Below are 18,611 nucleotides of genomic sequence, written 5' to 3'. Positions count from 1 at the left end.
GTGAACGGTGGTGGAGGGGGGCTTACTTTCTCTACTTTGTGAAAATGTGATATTCCAGTTTTGCCTAACCTTCAGGAATAAAATGTCTTGCACAAACATTCCCCCTAACCAAAATAAAGTTTGCAAACACAAAGCTTTAATGAGTGACTGTCTTTGTTCAGTACATATAAAGATGATTTAAGGGAATATCAAAGTAAATGTTTGGTATGTAATCTATATTTCAGTTAAATTAGAATTCAATCACTTAATCAGATAAGACATTCTACAAGCATGACCTGTTTATAAACAATAGGTAAATTCAAAACAAGGGAATTGTAGTTGGTGTTAATTGAATGTATAATTAAGAAGTTCTGACACTAATCATCTATAGTTAATGGTAGACATGCTGTTTGTACAGCACAGAGTTTATTTTTAAAGAAATAGTAGGTAGAATATAAAAAACAGTTGCTGTAGGATCCAAAATAAATAAATAAACTGAAATTTTGGATTTTAATGTAGTGGTGAACTTAGGGAATGCTGGAAAGCTGTGGTTGGCGACGTCTGGCACGAATCCTCTCCAAGAGGTGATTGAAGTTCCACAGATTCCCTGAAATATTAAATGGAAACTCACATTAGTGACATATTAGCAGGAAGAAACGGCAAGTACAAGTTTGTGTGTTGTCTGTCACTATACCAGGAGTCTGGTCGTGGGACTGTGGCTTCATCACGCGATCCCCAGGGTCTTCCTCCCGGATAACACCAAGATCTGACCGCCATTGTCTCCAATTCACTTCCTCCACCCTGAAATCAAAGAAGACTCCTTGATCATGTGGAACACTAGAAATGCTTGACTTGGTCGCTGCCCAAAGCACCAGCCGGCATAATGGGAATTACTGACTTTACCCCAATTACCCATTGTGGTATTCATTGTATTCTCTTGCCACTACAATACAATCTAGGTGAAGGTAATTTAGTTTTAGGTGTCTTCTTTAGAGACAATGTCCTGATCACTATGGATAATCTGCCACTGGAACTATTTTCTACCAAATAAATGCTTCCCATGTAAAATTCAGAATATCTTGATTAAGCAGGGCAATTTTTCTGGAAAGATTAAAACCACATACAACTGAAATAATCTGCATAGTTACACACCACTAGAGGTGATTTAGTTTCTTAGTAATTTGGGTGAACTAACCTTTAAAGAGGTGGTCAGTATAAATTGTGCTTAAGGTCACTGGGTGACAATTATACTAGCACACACTTTCATCCACAAAGATTATAGGTGTTGACAGTAGGCTTACAGTAACACCCTCCTAAACATGTTTGTACCAAGCTTAACAATTCAACATTTCCAAAGAAATTTTCTACACCTGTGCAGACTTACAACAGGACCAAATATCAGACACATCCAGTGATGGTTTACCTGAAAAATCTACGACTCTCTTCCTGCTCGCCTCTGATACACACCATCTTCGACACTCCGGAGTAAAGCTTGCTCGCCAGGCACCTTGGTAGAGTCCTCTCCATGTCCAAAATTGTAAAAGCCCTCTGAGGATGTGCAACACAATGACAGTGGTTTAAACAAAAATCTTTGGTGTCAAGTTTTTTTTTGTTTGCACACAATCTGGAGACACTTGTCAGAATTTGTACGACTCATATTTCAATGCTTCTTCAAAAGAAACTTAAGATATTTTAGATATTCATTCTGTTTTCTAAGGTTAGCTTTGTTTTGGCCAATGCAAACTAAATTTCCTGTGTTGGATCTACTTATATCCAGCAGTATTTATACACATCCTTAAGAATTATCCTGGATTTGTGAGATCAACCTAATCCAGCGTGTCAACATTAGGTTTTGTGTACTGTTTACAGACTAGAATAGCTTCCCACCTGCAGGTTCCAGATGTTTTCACTTTCTTTTGAGATTCTTTCGACTGTGTTGCCCATTAGGGCTATGAGCATGTTGAGCAGCAGTATGTAAGTGAGAACAATGTACAAGATGAGCAAGATGTAGAACACTTCCTTGTACTGAACATGGTCAGTGAACTCCAGATCTCCCATTCCAATAGTGAACTTGAACAACTCCAGGATTGTGAAACGGATGTCATTGTAACTTGGCTTCTTGCACTTAAATGGCTCGAGACCAAAGCTCCTTCCACGTGCCAGTGTGCCATTGGCCAGTTTTTTATGAGCTGGAGGGGATTCCTCTATGAGAGCTACAATAGCTATGGATAAGGAGAAAATAAGTCAGAGGTCTTTACTTTGAATAACACTTCAAGTCTTTATTCTACATATGCTTAACTGTTTGCATTTTGAGTCCATAAAGTCTTACCAGCAGAAAATCCAAAAAGCAGGACACCATATACACATAAAAAGTGTAGCAGGTCACCCAGAATCATCTAAAAAGAGAAACAGACTTTAAACTAGGTAACACATTTATCACCAGGCAACCCTTTCTGTGACCTCTGGTTACTAAAACGTAATTCTTACTCTTTGCATCATGACACTGTACATCCCCATTTGTTTAGAGCCTCTTGAGTAGTAAAGGATGTTGACCCAGGCAAGAGCCAGCGAGAGCACAAGGAGTCCGACATATTCTCTCCTCCCACAGCTGTACAAAATGGTGCAGATCAGAAGGAGTGTTGCCTGCAGGAAACTGCAAACAAAGTGGAGTGGTAAGAAAGCAGTGACATTAAAAAAGGTATCCTTCATAAGAGGTATGGCCATAAAAGATCTCATGGCGATACTTACAAAAGAATGTCACTGAATCCATCAGTGTAGAGAGCCTTGAAGTTTGGGGGGTTCCTCTTGAAAATAGTTATCTGTGAGTTAGGAATTAGACATATGGAAATCGTTTGAAATTAATTTTGACTCTTTGTGTGTGAATTACTGCTCCAGTTTCCACTTCCTCACCGCTTTATAGAAAAACCACACTGCTCCAAGGACACTGATGAGCTCACCAATGCAACGAAGGTAGTCGATAGGGACATCTTCGATGGGAAACGGTGGCTGCAGGTCAAAAGGTTAGGAGTCCTTAAGGTGATGAAGTTCTTAACAGTTTGTCCTGTTTTAAGTTAGAGGACGGTTTTGTTCAATGTTGTATTCGTCTTACCTGCCCTTCCTTTCTGTAGAAGGCCACAGTGGTGAAGATGATCAGGTATATCAGATAAACCAAGAAATTCATCAAGAATAACTTGGAAGCAAACCTGTCCCACTTATCCTTGAGAAGACTACGTAGAGGCTCGATCTGGAGCATCTCAGGACGGTTCTGAGGAAACAGAGGGACAATTTCACATTAAAAAACACCAACTTCCTCTATATATACACTGGCATAGCAGCACTCCAAAGGCCTTTAATAGGTGCCTCATGAAGGTGATGAGGGCTTGTTTTTTAAACTGCTGCCAGAGTATTGACATATTTTCTTCTGTGCTTTTGTAGCGCTGCTATCCCAGTTTATACTGTATGTTGTTGTGATTTCAGAGTATCTGATTCACTCAGATTTGTCTTGTTTCTGACATAATTACTCCATTATCATTAATATATCCTTAACATCATTTCCAAATATACTCAGATTTTTGCATCAATGGAATTAGCATAATATATTTAATATTTCTTGACTTAATCTTGTACCATATTATCTGAGGCAGCATGATGTTGTGTTGGACAATAGGACCACAAGTTAGTCTGCGATGTAATACATACTGCGCATAATTCCCTCTTGCTGTACAGATTTTGAAAACTGTACTCGACCTATGCTGCACTTTGACAGTTACATGTGACCACACCCATGACTATTCTTGTCATTGTTTAAAAAGGCTTCGCTGCTACCATGATACCCCGTCAGTAAATACAGGACATGTACAGATGATTATACGCTAAAACAAGGTCAAAATAAATATTTCTCACCGGAATATCACTCCCGAAGACGACTATCTCCAACACAGAGTTGTCTTCGTTGGTGTCAATGGAACTCATGTCATATAATGAGGAATGAACGGGCCCGTAGACCCATTCTGTAAACTTCCTGGACAGCGGCCTCATCTCATCATCCACAAATTCACGGTGCAACATGTGCCTGAACAGCTGGCCAATGAGAGATCAGAAAGGAGATAATCATCTTGTGTGACAATACAAGCATCCTCTCATGCCTTGCACACATATGGCAGGTAGTGTTAATGTACATGGGTAGACATTAATGTGTTGTGACAGATAATGTCCCAACTTTTTGGTTAATTAATGTTCGAAAGGCAGCCATGCTAAATAGGACTGCAACACATTAAAGGAAACTGTTCCATCTGAAAATAAAAAAATACTTTAAAAAGTGAAATAAACCTACCCCAATCTTGCCTAGCTTGGCTGCTAACTTCAGAGGAGTCAACCCCTGATTATTTTCAATTGCTTCCAAGTGGACTTCTCTTTTTTTCTCAAGTTTGTTGTCCTGAATAAGGATCTCGTCATACATCCTGGCAATCATATCTGTGTTTTCTGTTGTATTGTCTGCTATGATCGCCAAGGTGTGCAAGACAGTGTTTCCTTGTGAGTCTTGGTCGGTCAAGTCAGCTCTTCTGTAAGGGTTTTCCATGAGGAAGGACACAATGTTGGGCTGGTTGGTGCAGGCAGCCAGTGACAAAGGAAGCTCTCCTATTGGAAGCACAAAGATGAGTTTAGTGATAAGATATGGCCATAAACAACTGGGATAGAAAATGTAGCTTCTAGTTATTTTTACGATGTAATTACCCACCAAAATAAAAGCCCAGTCCTGCATTGCGCTGGAAGAACTTCCCATTGGCTTTGGCTTGCACATCTGCTCCTTTCTGGACCAGCAGTTTCACATGGTCAAAGCTCCTTCTCTCAATGCTGATGTGCAAGGCTGTCTGACCTGCGACATGTGTTTTGTTGTTACAGGAAACAGGTTGTTGATGTTTTCTGCACGCTGTTAATCTCAGGTTTAAGACAAAAGTCCCTTATCAATTTAATAATTTTGTGATTGAGGCCCAAAACTTTCTCATGACAAATGGGAACTGATGGAGACTTCCAAAGTGCATTGACCTGACACTAGACTAGATATGCCTCAAATAAAATATAGAATGCCAAATCATCACAAAAAGTCTTCAGTGTGCCTGTATTTTGGATACCTGTTATGAAATAGACATCTATATATTGTATAGTATCTATGTTTATTTCATAACGAGTATCCAAAGTTCAGGCACACTGATGATATCTTGAATCTTTAAATGATTGCTGCACTCTACTCTTACATGTACGGTTTGTCTCCTTTTTACCGTTAAAAGAATTGTTCTTGCTCGTGCGACAGAAATCCATTATTGTGGCGAATTTCGTAGTCTAAACAACACACAACATCCTTAAGACCCTCAGCTTCAGAAGCACAATTACTCATGACAGACAATTTGTTTCACCTACCTTTGTAGCAAGGATCTTTGTAAGATGAGTTGATTAAATTTTCTAAATCTCCAGTTTTCTCGGCTATGTCAAGGAGGACTTCAACAGTGTCATTTTGGCCATCTTTTAGATTCAGCAAAGCTTTAAGGAGTGCCGTTTTCCCATTTGTTTCATCTGAAAGTTGTGCACAAATAATAGTTTTGTTTCTCATTACACTAATCACATCAAATATATATCATATCACATCATATATGATATATATATATACACACACATATATACAGTGCATACATATACATATATACACACACACATATATATATATATATATATATATACATACATACATACTCACACACACATATATATATATCATATCATCAGAAACACTTCAGTACTTGCCAGTGAATTCTGGGCTCGTAAGTCGCTTAGCATTAATTCGCAGGTAGTCAAGCAGGCCTTTGAGTTGAGTTGTGTCCCCCTGGGATGCTGCTTCAAACACTCTCTCCCTGGTGAATGCTTTACAAATGTTGTCAACACGGACACTATATTGTCTGAAATGTAGAAAACCATACAAATCATACAATGCATTATACAGCTCAAGATTTCCAACTATGCAATAATTGTTACAATATTTCAACACATCACAAGGCTGGTAATCTTTTTATATCATGTGCAAACGACACTTCGTTAACACAATATTTGTTTGAGTCTCTTGGAAAAAGGATCCAGACCAGCTTGTGAACAAATAAGGGCTTCAAACAAGCTGACGCTTGTTTACCAGAAATCCGACACCCTGTTACCTGATACCTGTCAGTCCCTAAAGGTGTAAATGCACATTTTTTCTCAGCAGCTATAGTACCACACTGATTTCTGTGTTGACATCTCCAGTAGTCAGTTTGTATCATTTATTAATGAAAAGGCCACAGCATAATCTGTGAGACAGAAATCACAGTAGAACCGGTTACCTAGATATTGAGACGTTGGTATCCATAGGTGCAGGAATCGTTACTGAGCTGTCTTTTCCAAGGAGCCAATCCAGACTATTCCCCTCCTCTTCTTGTCCTTTGTTTGGCTCCACTTTGTCCGGTGGCTGTTCACTGTCCATATTTTTTGTTGATAATAACCAAGTCTTGATCGTGTATAACAACAAGCTGTTTGCTTCCACAAGTAGCTCATCAGCTATGATGAACTACAGCTGCACAGGTGTAGAATTGCAAAGGTCGGGGGCAGGATTGAGGTGTAATGAGGTGTGTATTACCTTGGTCACACTCCTCCCTCTCCCCAGAGGGAAAGCCTCTTGTTTGCTTAACAGCAGTTTTCCAATTGTAGAAAGTACTAGTGTGCTTGAGATCATAGCACACCCCCTGAATGGGTTTTTACTGTCTGGTATTCTTCTGTGAGGTATTAAATACTTGTTTAATCATATGTTCTCACTTTTTAGTGACTGTTTGGAGTTAAACAACACTTACATGTATGTTTTGATTCAAAGTAATGTCTCAATATGGTCTGAATGCCTAAAATGCTTCACTGAAAGATCATTTTATTAACTGTTTTTCTGATGAAAAACAACTACAAGATTGTTGGCTATAAAATTCATTGTCTTATAAAAAGCTTCTCACATTTATTTAAGTTAGAGACTGATTCATGTGAAATACTTTACATACTAATAAGTATTTGCTTATTCATTCTGGATTTTTCAATGAGGGAGCAGATGTTCAAGTAGGTTATTGACCTTTTTGTTTAACCCCCCCACCACCACAAGTTTAAAAAAAAGTACACAATGCCAGAAATGCAAACAGGTTAATGGTAAGTGTTAAGCTGCAAATCCAAACTATACACAAAAGCAGAGCATTTTAATTGTCTTGAAACCTTTAAATATTTGCACCCTGTGGTTTCCATTTAGCTTTTGTTATGTTTTTATTACATGGATTTCTTTTGAGCTGATTTGTCTTCATAATTCCATCGAGGATTATTATTCTTATCTTTTACATTTGTTACATTTTTAGGTTGGATTCTTTGGGTGATTGTATGGTCTACTCTGAGGTATTTATTATTGTGCTTTTCACTAATGTTATCAGACTGTGAGGAAGATTTCAAGGTTTAAAGTTGATTTGGGTTAAAGACACAAGAGACACAGAGAAAAAGATTTGTTTTATTGTATTAATGATGTATAATAATAATAATAGGCTTGAGCGTCCAACCTATATTTGATTTTTCTGAGAGTAAATATATTTTATGGGATTTTTCAGTTATGTGAGGACATGATTATGAAAACACCGTGGCATCTGTACTCAACTTACATGTGGGTAGGTGTTTACTGTATACATTTGTTAAAAGGTGTGACTATACTGTGCAGCATTTGTTTCAGTTTAATGTCACTGCTGTACCCATCACAATTTCAAAATCGCTAGAAACTGCATGAAAAAAGTTGAGTCACACAGCTAATTCTTCTTCAAAAAGGTTCACGTTGGAATAGGTAATTTAACTTAACCAAATCTAATACTGATATCTCATTATTCAACACTTTCTGGAAGCTTCCAAGGAATAACTTTTTAAAACTTTCATATACCAACATCACCACAAAACATGATTTTTTGTCTATTTGATTGAAGCCAAAAGTTACAGGGTGTTTCTGGAGTGTTAATTAAATAAAGTTATTGGACGATTAAAAATACACTTTAAATCTGTTTTGCAGTAGTTCATTGCGGTCAAAATGTAAAAAGATTACAATTTCAACTTAATACAATTATATTTCCTTTCAGTACTCATGTTGTGACCTAAAGAACTGAACATTTAAGCCATAACAGAGTTTCCCAATGTAAACTCTGTACCGCACAATGCATTCATTAGCTGATTTATTCAGCAGACTATCGACCTTCACATGATTTCAAAACATGTTTCATCAGAATAATCTGCAAACTAAAGTATACAACTGCCAGATTCTACTCTTCTTCACTGACTGACCATTTACTTCCAGAGCTGTCCTATTAACAACAGAGATCCTGTGATCTCATATTTATCAGAGCATGATCCACTGAATCTGAATTAAATCAAACTTAATATGTGTAAGGGTATATTAATAACATTATCACTATATCAGAATCAGAACTTCTTTTGCTCCTTAAATAGTGGCACACAAATGACATGGTATGGATCTCTACTTTTATTGAAACTTGATCAGCTTCACAGCAATCAATAACAAATCCTTAGATACACTTAAATGAAGTACATGACAGCTGCTACACTACATAAAATCAATTTTCTACTTGTACTTCGAGTTGATCTTTGTATAATTTTTCATTTCACACATTATCAGGGGAGAGCGCGAACGCAGTCCCCCACTACCAGAAATTATGCAGTCGAGATTCCCACATTTGGGGAATTCGCAGAGGTCAGCTCAGCCGGAGTGCAATGGATGAGCCTCGCCCTGGGTGAACCACCTTCTTGATCATGGTATCTCCCCTGCCAGGTAAGTATGAGTTGTACAACTCAGAGACAAGGGGGTCTTTCACAGACATACCATGCTGACTGATGGTGCTGAATATCTATAATGACCAAAACCAGAGGCTGGGGGGGGGGTTAAATCTACGGGAATTGAATACAAAAGAATCTGTTCTTTACTACAGTTGATTATATACATTTTACTTGAGAAACATTGGTGCTTTTCCCATCATGCAATGCTGTATTCCCACATCAAATGCTAACCTAAATCCCCAGTTGTTTCTATTTTACCTCCAACAAATGAGTAACAGCCCAACAGCAAATTCAAGTGAGCCATAGCTAAATTATACTGCAATCAACAGTTGTTTGATCCACATTTGAAATTCAGAAATAAGAATAAAAACACAAGTTTTTTTCCCTCACACTACAACCACTTCCTGTTTCTTTGTCTACTGCTGGTGGGGAACTGACCACTTCCTGCTACTGCCACCTACTGCTCTGGAGTGTGAACAATAGGATTTTAACATGCTGTAGTATGCTGCTGTATAGTATCACACAATATAAATCAACAGCACCACAAACTGTAGTCTCCAAAATGATCATGCAGTTGAATCAACACATCTCTAGAACTGTTTCAACTGAAAATTATAATCTTCATGAAGGGAGGATTTATTACAGAACTGTTGTATTAGACTGCATTCTTTTTGCTAGGTGCACCTAACAAACTGGCAAATGATTGCAATCTATGTATACTGTATGTTTCTCTGTATATGGCAGGAAAGAATAATTTAGATAACTGAAATAAAGTACACACATATACAGTGTTTCTCAGGCTGTGAAAACACACAGAAAACTCTGCAGTCAGGATTTTAAAAGGAAATTTACCAAAAACCTTCTGCTAACTCCACACAAATCCACGCCCTCGAAATTAGATTGAATGAAGCAGAAGCACGAATTGATGAGGCTGAGCTAACTAACATGGCTATGAAAGATGCACTGATTAAATCATTGAAAAAGCAGAAAGTCATGCAGGAAAAGCTGACAGATTTGGAAGGACGGTCTAGACGGAATAGCATATGCATTTATGGCGTACCAGAAGAGAAAGAAGGCAACTCCATGTCTGAATTTGTGGAGCAACTTTTGAAAACTGAACTTGTATTAACAGCAGACAACAATTTACAGATCCAACGCACTCATAGAGCCCTGGCTCGTAAACTGGAAGGAAATGCGACACCAAGGTCCATAGTGGTAAATATTCTGGGATTTAATACCAATGAAATGGTGCTGAAAAGGGCAAGGCAAGGCAACTTTATTTGGATAGCACACTTCATATTCTCCGGCAATTCAAAGTGCTTTACAGGATAAAAAGATACAATCGAAGTAAAACAATTTACAATTAGAACAAAAAAAGGAAGATAAAAAGATAAGAAGACAGTACAAAGGTTCAGAAAAGTGTAAAGTACATTAAAATCATGCTTAATGTCGCTAGTATGGAGGGAATTCTGCTGGAAGAACTTAACTCGCTTTTTCATAACACCCAAAATAAAAAGTAGGCAACTTGGTGCACAACAACAATGTGGGAGGCTGTGAGGAAGCATGGAGGCTGACCCCTCTCATATTTTCTGGAAAAAGATAAGGCTATATTGGGAAAAAAGTAAATGCAGTTGTTAAAAATATTTTGGGATATGAAATCCCAAATACCTGTCCTGTGATGTATTTTGGGAAAATTGAAGATGTTTTCATGAGAGAAGATCTCTACTTGACTAAAGTTTTACTTGCAGCAAATAAGAAAGCCGTTACCAGAAATTGGCTTAATGTAAACACCCCAAAACAGGAACAGTGGCTTGAAATTGTAAAAGACATTTTTGTTATGGAAAAGCTGACATGTTTTCTGAGAGTCCAAGAGAACAGTGTTTTTCAACCTTTTTTGAGCCAAGGCACACTTTTTTCTTTGGAAAAATCTCGAGGCATACCACCAGCCGAAAATGTTAAAATTTGAAACTCTGTAGCCTATATTAACAATATAAAGTCATTCTCATCAAAGTTTTATCATCAGGAATCAAATAAACACAGAAAAAAGTATTTCACAATCTCATTTTTTATTTTTACTCACTCAGTGTGAAACCTGGGCCTGTTTGGATGAACACAGAGCTGATATCCTGGCAGGAATAGAAGACAGACAAACACGAAGCTCTTCCTCAACAGCTCTCAGTCTCTCTCTGCTTTTAGTTTTTATAGCAGTCAGGCTTGAAAAGCTAACCTCACACAGATATGTCGTGGAAAATGGGAGCAATGTCAAAATTGCTTTGTTTGCCAGAATGGGGTACTCCTTGGCAGTAGCCAACCAAAAACTGTCCAAAGGCAGATCAGCAAAGCTTAGCTTTAAACCACGATTTTGTCTCAGTTTAGTTAGTTCCTCCTGCTCCTGTAAAGTCATGTCCTTTCCAACTGATGCTGAGCTGTATGGGTCCCTGACCCAGTCAAGGTTCTCAGTTGAGAAAATGGTCCACATTCTTGTTTTGAAGCGAAGGGTGTTTTGTTTGGAGATGGCATTTAAGTTTACTTGGGACCATACAGCTGTTGGATAACTTTTCACCACACACCAGGCACAACGGTAACAGTGTAGTTGCATCCCCGGTGAAAGTAAATCCAAATGAAAGATAGCTTTCGTCGTATTGCCTCGCGCCAGAGGCTTTGCTCGAGCTTGCCGTCTTTGCTTTTTTTTTTACCTCCACTCATACTAGGGCCTTCATCTGGCTCAGAATTTTGTCCAGGGTCCAGTTCTGAGTTAGCATTCTTCCTTTTAAAAAACTTCTCCATCACTGTCACTGACACAGTACTTTGAGACAAGATGGTAGCAGCCGCAGGTGGCGGTGATTAGCGAGACTGATGTCTGTCAGTCTCGCTAATCACCGCCACCCCCTAACATCTTGTCTCAAATTACTGTGCTGCCGCCTATTGGCGAAGAGTATTTATTACATGATTACTCTGCAACACACTGCTCTCACAGCCGACAACGGCACATTATTGGCAGATAATAATTAATTTGTTTCCAAAAAATGTTTTTTAGAAAAAAAATGTGAAATTGGATAATTTCCCACGGCACACCTGACTATATCTCGCGGAACACTAGTGTGCCGCGGCACAGTGGTTGAAAAACACTGCAAGAGAACATATTTAAAAACCGGAAAAAATTAAATATATACTGTACATGAACCAAGACACCAACTAAACAAAGACCCAATTAAAAGATTAAAATGTTCTGGTAAGAGTTATAATTGAGGAGATTATTTCAAAACAAATCGTAGTGGACCCTAAACTTTTTCTGTTGGGCTTATATCCAGAGAAACATAATTAAAGCAAAAATGAACAATGACCATTTATAGAACTCAGCTTGCTTTACGGCAAAAAATGCATTGCACTATTATGGAAAAATATTCACAGGAAGAGGCTCAACAGACTGATTAGGCGAGCCGGCTCTGTCCTGGACTGCCCGCTGGGCTCCACTGAGGAGGCGGGGGAGAGGAGGATGTTAGCCAAGCTGACATCCATCATGGACAACACCTCTCACCCCCTGCACGAGACTGTGGAGGCCCTGAGCAGCTCCTTCAGCAGCAGACTGTTACACCCATGGTGTAAGAAGGAGTGCTACCGCAGGTCGTTCATTCCTACAGCTATAAGACTGTTTGACAGCACTATATTCAAAATTCTGTACATAAATCTGTACATATTTATATTTTCCGTGTATATATTCATTTTATTCCCTGTATTTTTTATATCTGTATTTATTATATGTATATTGTTTAAAAAAAAAGCAAAAAACTTCTGGTTTTTATTGACACAGTGCTTGTCTGCTGTGTGTTTCTGCACATTTATGTCTTTGCTGCTGTGACTTGTAAATTTCCCCGCTGTGGGATAAATAAAGTCTAAGTCTAACAAATATACTCCATTTTGTAAAAATTACCACTTGTTAAACAGGAGGAGCATCTGGCTTTGAGTTTGTTTCTCTTTCCTTCTTGTTTTTATTTCTGTTTTTTTCCTCTTCTTGTCTTTGTGTCAATACAGCAATTTTATGTTGTGCTATATTTCCTTTAGATTGTATTGGCTGTATTTAATGGCGTTCAAATTTTAAATAAAAATTTGTGGGGAAAAATAAAGATAACATCAACTAGCCTCAGACTTTTCCTTTCACATGTTATCAGGGGAGAGCGCGAACGCAGTCCCCCACTACCAGAAATTATGCAGTCGAGATTCCCACATTTGGGGAATTCGCAGAGGTCAGCTCAGCCGGAGTGCAATGGATGAGCCTCGCCCTGGGTGAACCACCTTCTTGATCATGGTATCTCCCCTGCCAGGTAAGTATGAGTTGTACAGCTCAGAGACACGGGAGTCTTTCACAGACACACCATGCTGACTGATGGTGCTGACTATCTATAAATGACCAAAACCAGAGGCTATGGGAAGGTTGAGTCTGCGGGAATTGAATACAAAAGAATCTGTTCTGTACTACGGTTGATTATATACATTTCACTTGAGAAACATTGGTGCTTTTCCCATCATGCAATGCTGTATTCCCACATCAAATTCTAACCTAAAATCACCAGTTGAATCTATTTTACCTCCAACAAATGAGTAACAACACAACAGCAAATTCAAGTGAGCCATAGCTAAATTACACTGCAATCAACAATTGTTTGATCCACATTTGAAATTCAGAGATAAGATTATAAACATTTTTTTTCTCACATTACAACCACTTCCTGTTTCTTTGTTTACTGCTGGTGGAGAACTGACCACTTCCTGCTACTGCCACCTACTGCTCTGGAGTGTGAACAACGCTGGCAGTTTTGCAAAATAGGATTTTAACATGCTGTATAGTATCACACAATACAGTTCAATAGCACCACAAACTGTAGTCTCCAAAATGATCATGCAGTTGAATCAACACATCTCTAGAACTGTTTCAAAAAGAACTGAACATTATAACCTTCATGAAGGGAGGATTTACTACAGGATTGTTGTATTAGACTGCATTAGTTTTAGCTAGGTGTACCTAAAAAAACTGGCAAATGATTGCAATATATACATAGTATGCTTCTCTGTATATGCCTAAAAGCCGGAAAGACGAATTTAGATACATGAAATAAAGTACATACATATGCAGTGATTCTCAGTGAAACCCCACAAGAGAAAACTCTGTAGTCAGGATTTCACATTTGGGGAATGAGCAGAACTAGCGAGAAATGAAGCCTAACATATTCAATCCAATCAGTTGAGAACTTGAGAATAAATGGATGTAGGCCTGGGCGATATATCAAATATATGGATTCAAGTGATATGGCAATACTCTCAATGCTTCCTACACTCTTCCATCAAAGAAGACAGTACCAGAGAGAAGCAGCATAACTGAAGGAAAGGGTGTCCAAAGTGTCAGTTTGCAATTTATGGCAACATGCCACCAACATGCCACTTCATTGAAGAATTCAACATGTCCTCCTGCCTATTGTTTTGAATTTAGTAACCGGCACACAGCAGAAAACCTGGCCAAAAAGCATCTCAACATTGCAAGAGACTGGACAGCGGAGACAATGTCTTGGCAGGTAGATTCCACAGAATGGAATAGAACCACACCCTTGGAGATGCTGCTGCGCTTGACCCAAGATTAAAAAAGGTGACATCTGGGGATGCCAGAGCTGCAGATGAGGCCTTCCAGATAGACACTGCAGCAGGAAGAGTCACTCTTAGCAGCGAACCCAGTCAGCAATCAGGTCAACAGGAAAAAGCATGCAGTGTTGCACAAGGATCAGTCATTTGGAGCCATTTCTATGAGCAGGTTGCTGGTGCAGGAGCAACAAGGAGTCCCACAGCAGAAGCCATCATGGAAGTGTGGTCTGACCTAGAGGAGCCCCTTCTTCCAAAATCATCAGACCATCTCAAGTGGTGGGAAAGTCAGGCCACTATGTACTCCAGTAGTAAATATATTGTTGAAAATTAATTAATTTTTCATTTAACACATTATCAGGGGAGAGCGCGAACGCAGTCCCCCACTACCACAAATTATGCAGTCGAGATTCCCACATTTGGGGAATTCGCAGAGGTCAGCTCAGCCGGAGTGCAATGGATGAGCCTCGCCCTGGGTGAACCACCTTCTTGATCATGGTATCTCCCCTGCCAGGTAAGTATGAGTTGTACAGCTCAGAGACAAGGGGGTCTTTCACAGACATACCATGCTGACTGATGGTGTTGACTGTCTATAAATGACCAAAACCAGAGGCTATGGGAAGGTTGAGTCTGCGGGAATTGAATACAAAAGAATCTGTTCTGTACTACGGTTGATTATATACATTTTACTTGAGAAACATAGGTGCTTTTCCCATCATGCAATGCTGTATTCCCACATCAAATTCTAACCTAAAATCACCAGTTGTATCTATTTTACCTCCAACAAATGAGTAACAACACAACAGCAAATTCAGGTTAACCAGAGCTAAATTACACTGCAATCAACAATTGTTTGATCCACATTTGAAATTCAGAGATAAGACTATAAACACACACACAAAACACATTTTTCCCCTCACATTACAACCACTTCCTGTTTCTTTGTTTACTACTGGTGGGGAACTGACCACTTCCTGCTACTGCCACCTACTGCTCTGGAGTGTGAACAATGCTGGCCATTTTGTAAAATAGGATTTTAACATGCTGTATAGTATAACACATCACAATTCAACAACAGTAATTTATATATACAGTATGTTTCTCTGTATCTGACAGGAATAAAATAATTTAGATAACTGAATTGAAGTGCACACATGCAGTGTGTCTCAGGTTGTGAAACCAAACTAGAGAAAACTCTGCAATCAGGATTTTCAATTTTGGGGAATGAGCAGAACTAGAGGGCAATGAAGCCTAAAAGATTCAATCCAATCAATCAGTGTGAGAATTTAATGATAAAGTGATGTTTTCATATTTTTTAAAATGTAAGAAGGGCAGTGAACACTACAAATTCCTCTTTGTAGTCTCCTTGTCAACAGTTACTTATTCAATTAATTTAACAGTTGCATGCATGTAACATGTCACCACTTTGCAATTCCTTGCTCTCAGATCAAGGATAATAAACACTGCAGCTAAACAATACATTAACCTTTTAACTCTGAGCACCATTAGAACATATTCCTAATCATTAATTTTATACAATGAAAGGGGGGTGCACCGTTCCTGGAGATACTGCAATACCAGGTCGATGCGTGGAGTGGACGGAGCAAGCCCCTATTCCATCTCCCTATTCCAAAAATCAATTTAATATATGGTCCCCGGGTAGGGGACGTATCAGATATTAAACTGATAAGAACAGATACTACACTTGATCTTAGCCAAAAGGCCGAGAAGCGATACCATCAAGGTGTCGAAGGTAAGGATGTGATTCTCTGCACCGGGAGTCTCACTGACGGTTTGAATTTCTATTTCAGTAACAACTCCACTCCATGAGACAGAAACAAAGTACACTAAAGACAGTGGAGGAGTGAAAGGACAGAAAATGGCAGCAAAATGTGTCATTTTAAGAAAATAAGGTCAGAGCATAAGCAGTTACACAACACTTCCTGGTCATGTGACATAATCTGGTCCAATAGGAATTTAAAATGTGAGAACTATGTTATTTACTGTCAGAAAGAGAGCTGTACCTTTCCTTTTACACAAATCTAATGTCATGTGAATTATAAGTGTGAAAATAAACATTTAATCACATAAAAAGTCCTCTCTGATGCAGGTGGATGCCCCCCTCGTGTCCTGGATTGTCAACTACCTGACTGGCAGACCACAGTATGTGCGCTTACAACACTGTGTGTCAGACAGAGTGGTCAGTAACACCGGGGCCCCGCAGGGGACTGTCCTCTCTCCCTTCCTCTTCACCGTCTACACCACGGACTTCAGCTACTGCACTGAGACCTGCCATCTTCAGAAGTTTTCTGACGACTCAGCAATAGTTGGATGTATCAGTAAGGGTGATGAAGAGGAGTACAGGGCTGCTGTGGAGAACTTTGTCACATGGTGCGAGCAGAACCATCTGCAGTTCAACGTGACAAAGACAAAGGAACTGACTGTTGATCTGAGGAGGACCAAGGCGCCGATGACCCCTGTTTCCATCCAGGGGGCCAGTGTGGACATTGTAGAGGATTACAAGTATCTGGGAGTTCACATAGACAATAAACTGGACTGGGTAAAGAACACTAATGCCCTCTACAAGAAGGGCCAGAGCCGTCTCTACTTTCTGAGGCGGCTGAGGTCCTTCAACATCTGCCGGACTATGCTGAGGATGTTTTATGAGTCTGTGGTGGCCAGTGCTATCCTCTATGCTGTTGCATGCTGGGGCAGCAGGCTGAGGGTGGCGGACTCCAACAGACTAAACAAACTGATCCGCAAGGCCAGTGACGTTGTGGGGGTGGAGCTGGACTCTCTGACGGTGGTGTCAGAGAGGAGGATGCTGTCTAAGCTGCGGGGCATCTTGGACAATGTTTCACATCCTCTCCATGACGTACTGGTCGGACACAAGAGCACCTTCAGTGGGAGACTCATTCCTCCCAAATGCACAACTGAGCAACACAGGAAATCATTCCTGCCTGTGGCCATCAGACTGTTTAACTCCTCTCTCTGAGTGTCAGACACTCAGGAAGAGACTGGAAATCCGTATCTGTATCTACCTCACCTGTTCATACACCACCTCACTATTTATTCAAATGTTTAAGTGCAATACATATATAGTCACACACTTTAGTGCAACACATACATACATATACATTGTTATTGTATATATTTTTACCTCATTTCACTTAAATACTGTAAATGTGTATATTTTGTATTTTCTATTCCTTATTTTTATATTTTGTACAAACTTTTAGTTCTAAATTATGCTACTTTCTACTCTTGAATGGGAGCACCGGTACTGTACAATTTCCCCCCGGGGATCAATAAAGTACTTCTGATTCTGATTCTCTCTGAGGCAAGTAATTATGTTTGATCTGGTAACCCTCTGACGAACAACAAACTGAGCTCCAGCGAACTCCAGTGGAGAAGAGAGGGAACTGCACTCTGCAACCCAGTGTCTCCTACTATTCCTCTAAAAAGATGCTACATGCAGTACAGGAGATGTAAATATGTTTTTTATCTTTAATTAACAGGTCTCTATCAATGAAAGTGAAGTAAATGTGAAGTGATTGTAAATGGGGATATGGCTGTGATAAATAGCAATCTCCCCAGCCTGCCTGAAGCGCTGCGCCGATCAGCTGTCTCCGATGTTCACGGACATCTTCAACACCTCACTGGAGACATGCCACGTGCCAGCCTGCTTCAAGGCCTCCACCTTCATCCCCGTCCCCAAAAAACCAGGGCCCACAGGATTAAATGACTACAGACCCGTCGCCCTGACCTCTGTGGTTATGAAATCATTTGAATGCCTGGTCTTGTCCCACCTCAAATCCATCACCAAACCCATTCCATGAAGCTCTCTATGCACTGTTCTTGAGCTAATCTGAAGGCCACATGAAGTTTGGAGGTCTGTAGCGATTGACTCTGCAGAAAGTTGGCGACCTCTGCGCACTATGCGCCTCAGCATCCGCTGACCCCGCTCCGTCATTTTACGTGGATTACCACTTCGTGGTTGAGTTGCTGTCGTTCCCAATCGCTTCCACTTTGTTATAATACCACTGACAGTTGACTGTAGAATATTTAGGAGTGAGGAAATTTCACGACTGGACTTGTTGCACAGGTGGCATCCTATCACAGTACCAAGC

General features: G+C 39.6%; 1 protein-coding gene and 4 non-coding genes across 5 annotated transcripts; all 5 read right to left on the bottom strand.

Annotated features, from left to right (window-relative positions):
* Positions 1-116: 116 nt before the first annotated feature.
* On the bottom strand, positions 117-6,484 carry LOC139285389 (transient receptor potential cation channel subfamily V member 1-like). The gene is made up of 15 exons (XM_070905953.1): positions 6,345-6,484; positions 5,779-5,930; positions 5,398-5,550; positions 4,718-4,855; positions 4,313-4,617; positions 3,883-4,059; positions 3,089-3,244; positions 2,890-2,985; positions 2,728-2,798; positions 2,467-2,632; positions 2,309-2,375; positions 1,867-2,201; positions 1,403-1,527; positions 674-780; positions 117-586 (listed from the first exon to the last, which is right to left on the bottom strand). The coding sequence occupies exons 1-15, from the start codon at positions 6,482-6,484 to the stop codon at positions 507-509; spliced, it is 2,268 nt and encodes a 755-aa protein (XP_070762054.1). The 3' UTR covers positions 117-506.
* A 2,208-nt stretch (positions 6,485-8,692) lies between these two features.
* LOC139285937 (U1 spliceosomal RNA) lies at positions 8,693-8,856 on the bottom strand. The gene has a single exon (XR_011597358.1). It is a non-coding gene; the product is annotated as a U1 spliceosomal RNA (small nuclear RNA).
* A 4,163-nt stretch (positions 8,857-13,019) lies between these two features.
* Positions 13,020-13,183, bottom strand: LOC139285936 (U1 spliceosomal RNA). Its single transcript, XR_011597357.1, has one exon. It is a non-coding gene; the product is annotated as a U1 spliceosomal RNA (small nuclear RNA).
* Positions 13,184-14,839: 1,656 nt separating this feature from the next.
* LOC139285934 (U1 spliceosomal RNA) lies at positions 14,840-15,003 on the bottom strand. Its single transcript, XR_011597355.1, has one exon. It is a non-coding gene; the product is annotated as a U1 spliceosomal RNA (small nuclear RNA).
* A 1,022-nt stretch (positions 15,004-16,025) lies between these two features.
* On the bottom strand, positions 16,026-16,216 carry LOC139285941 (U2 spliceosomal RNA). The gene has a single exon (XR_011597362.1). It is a non-coding gene; the product is annotated as a U2 spliceosomal RNA (small nuclear RNA).
* Positions 16,217-18,611: the final 2,395 nt, after the last annotated feature.

This window comes from Enoplosus armatus, chromosome 5, assembly GCF_043641665.1.
Source record: "Enoplosus armatus isolate fEnoArm2 chromosome 5, fEnoArm2.hap1, whole genome shotgun sequence".
Classification (NCBI taxonomy): Eukaryota; Metazoa; Chordata; class Actinopteri; order Centrarchiformes; family Enoplosidae; genus Enoplosus; species Enoplosus armatus.
The sequence above is the reverse complement of the archived record's forward strand: the minus strand, read 5'-3'. Positions and strand labels throughout refer to the sequence as shown.

Bases quoted from the DNA above. Each gene is read 5' to 3' on its own strand.
- LOC139285389 (XM_070905953.1), bottom strand. From the start codon at position 6,484: ATGGACAGTGAACAGCCACCGGACAAAGTGGAGCCAAACAAAGGACAA. The intron at 5,931-6,344 runs GTAACCGGTTCT...TCTACATTTCAG, and splicing joins ACCAACGTCTCAATATCTAG to ACAATATAGTGTCCGTGTTG. The intron at 2,986-3,088 runs GTAAGACGAATA...TTTGACCTGCAG, and splicing joins TCTACAGAAAGGAAGGGCAG to CCACCGTTTCCCATCGAAGA.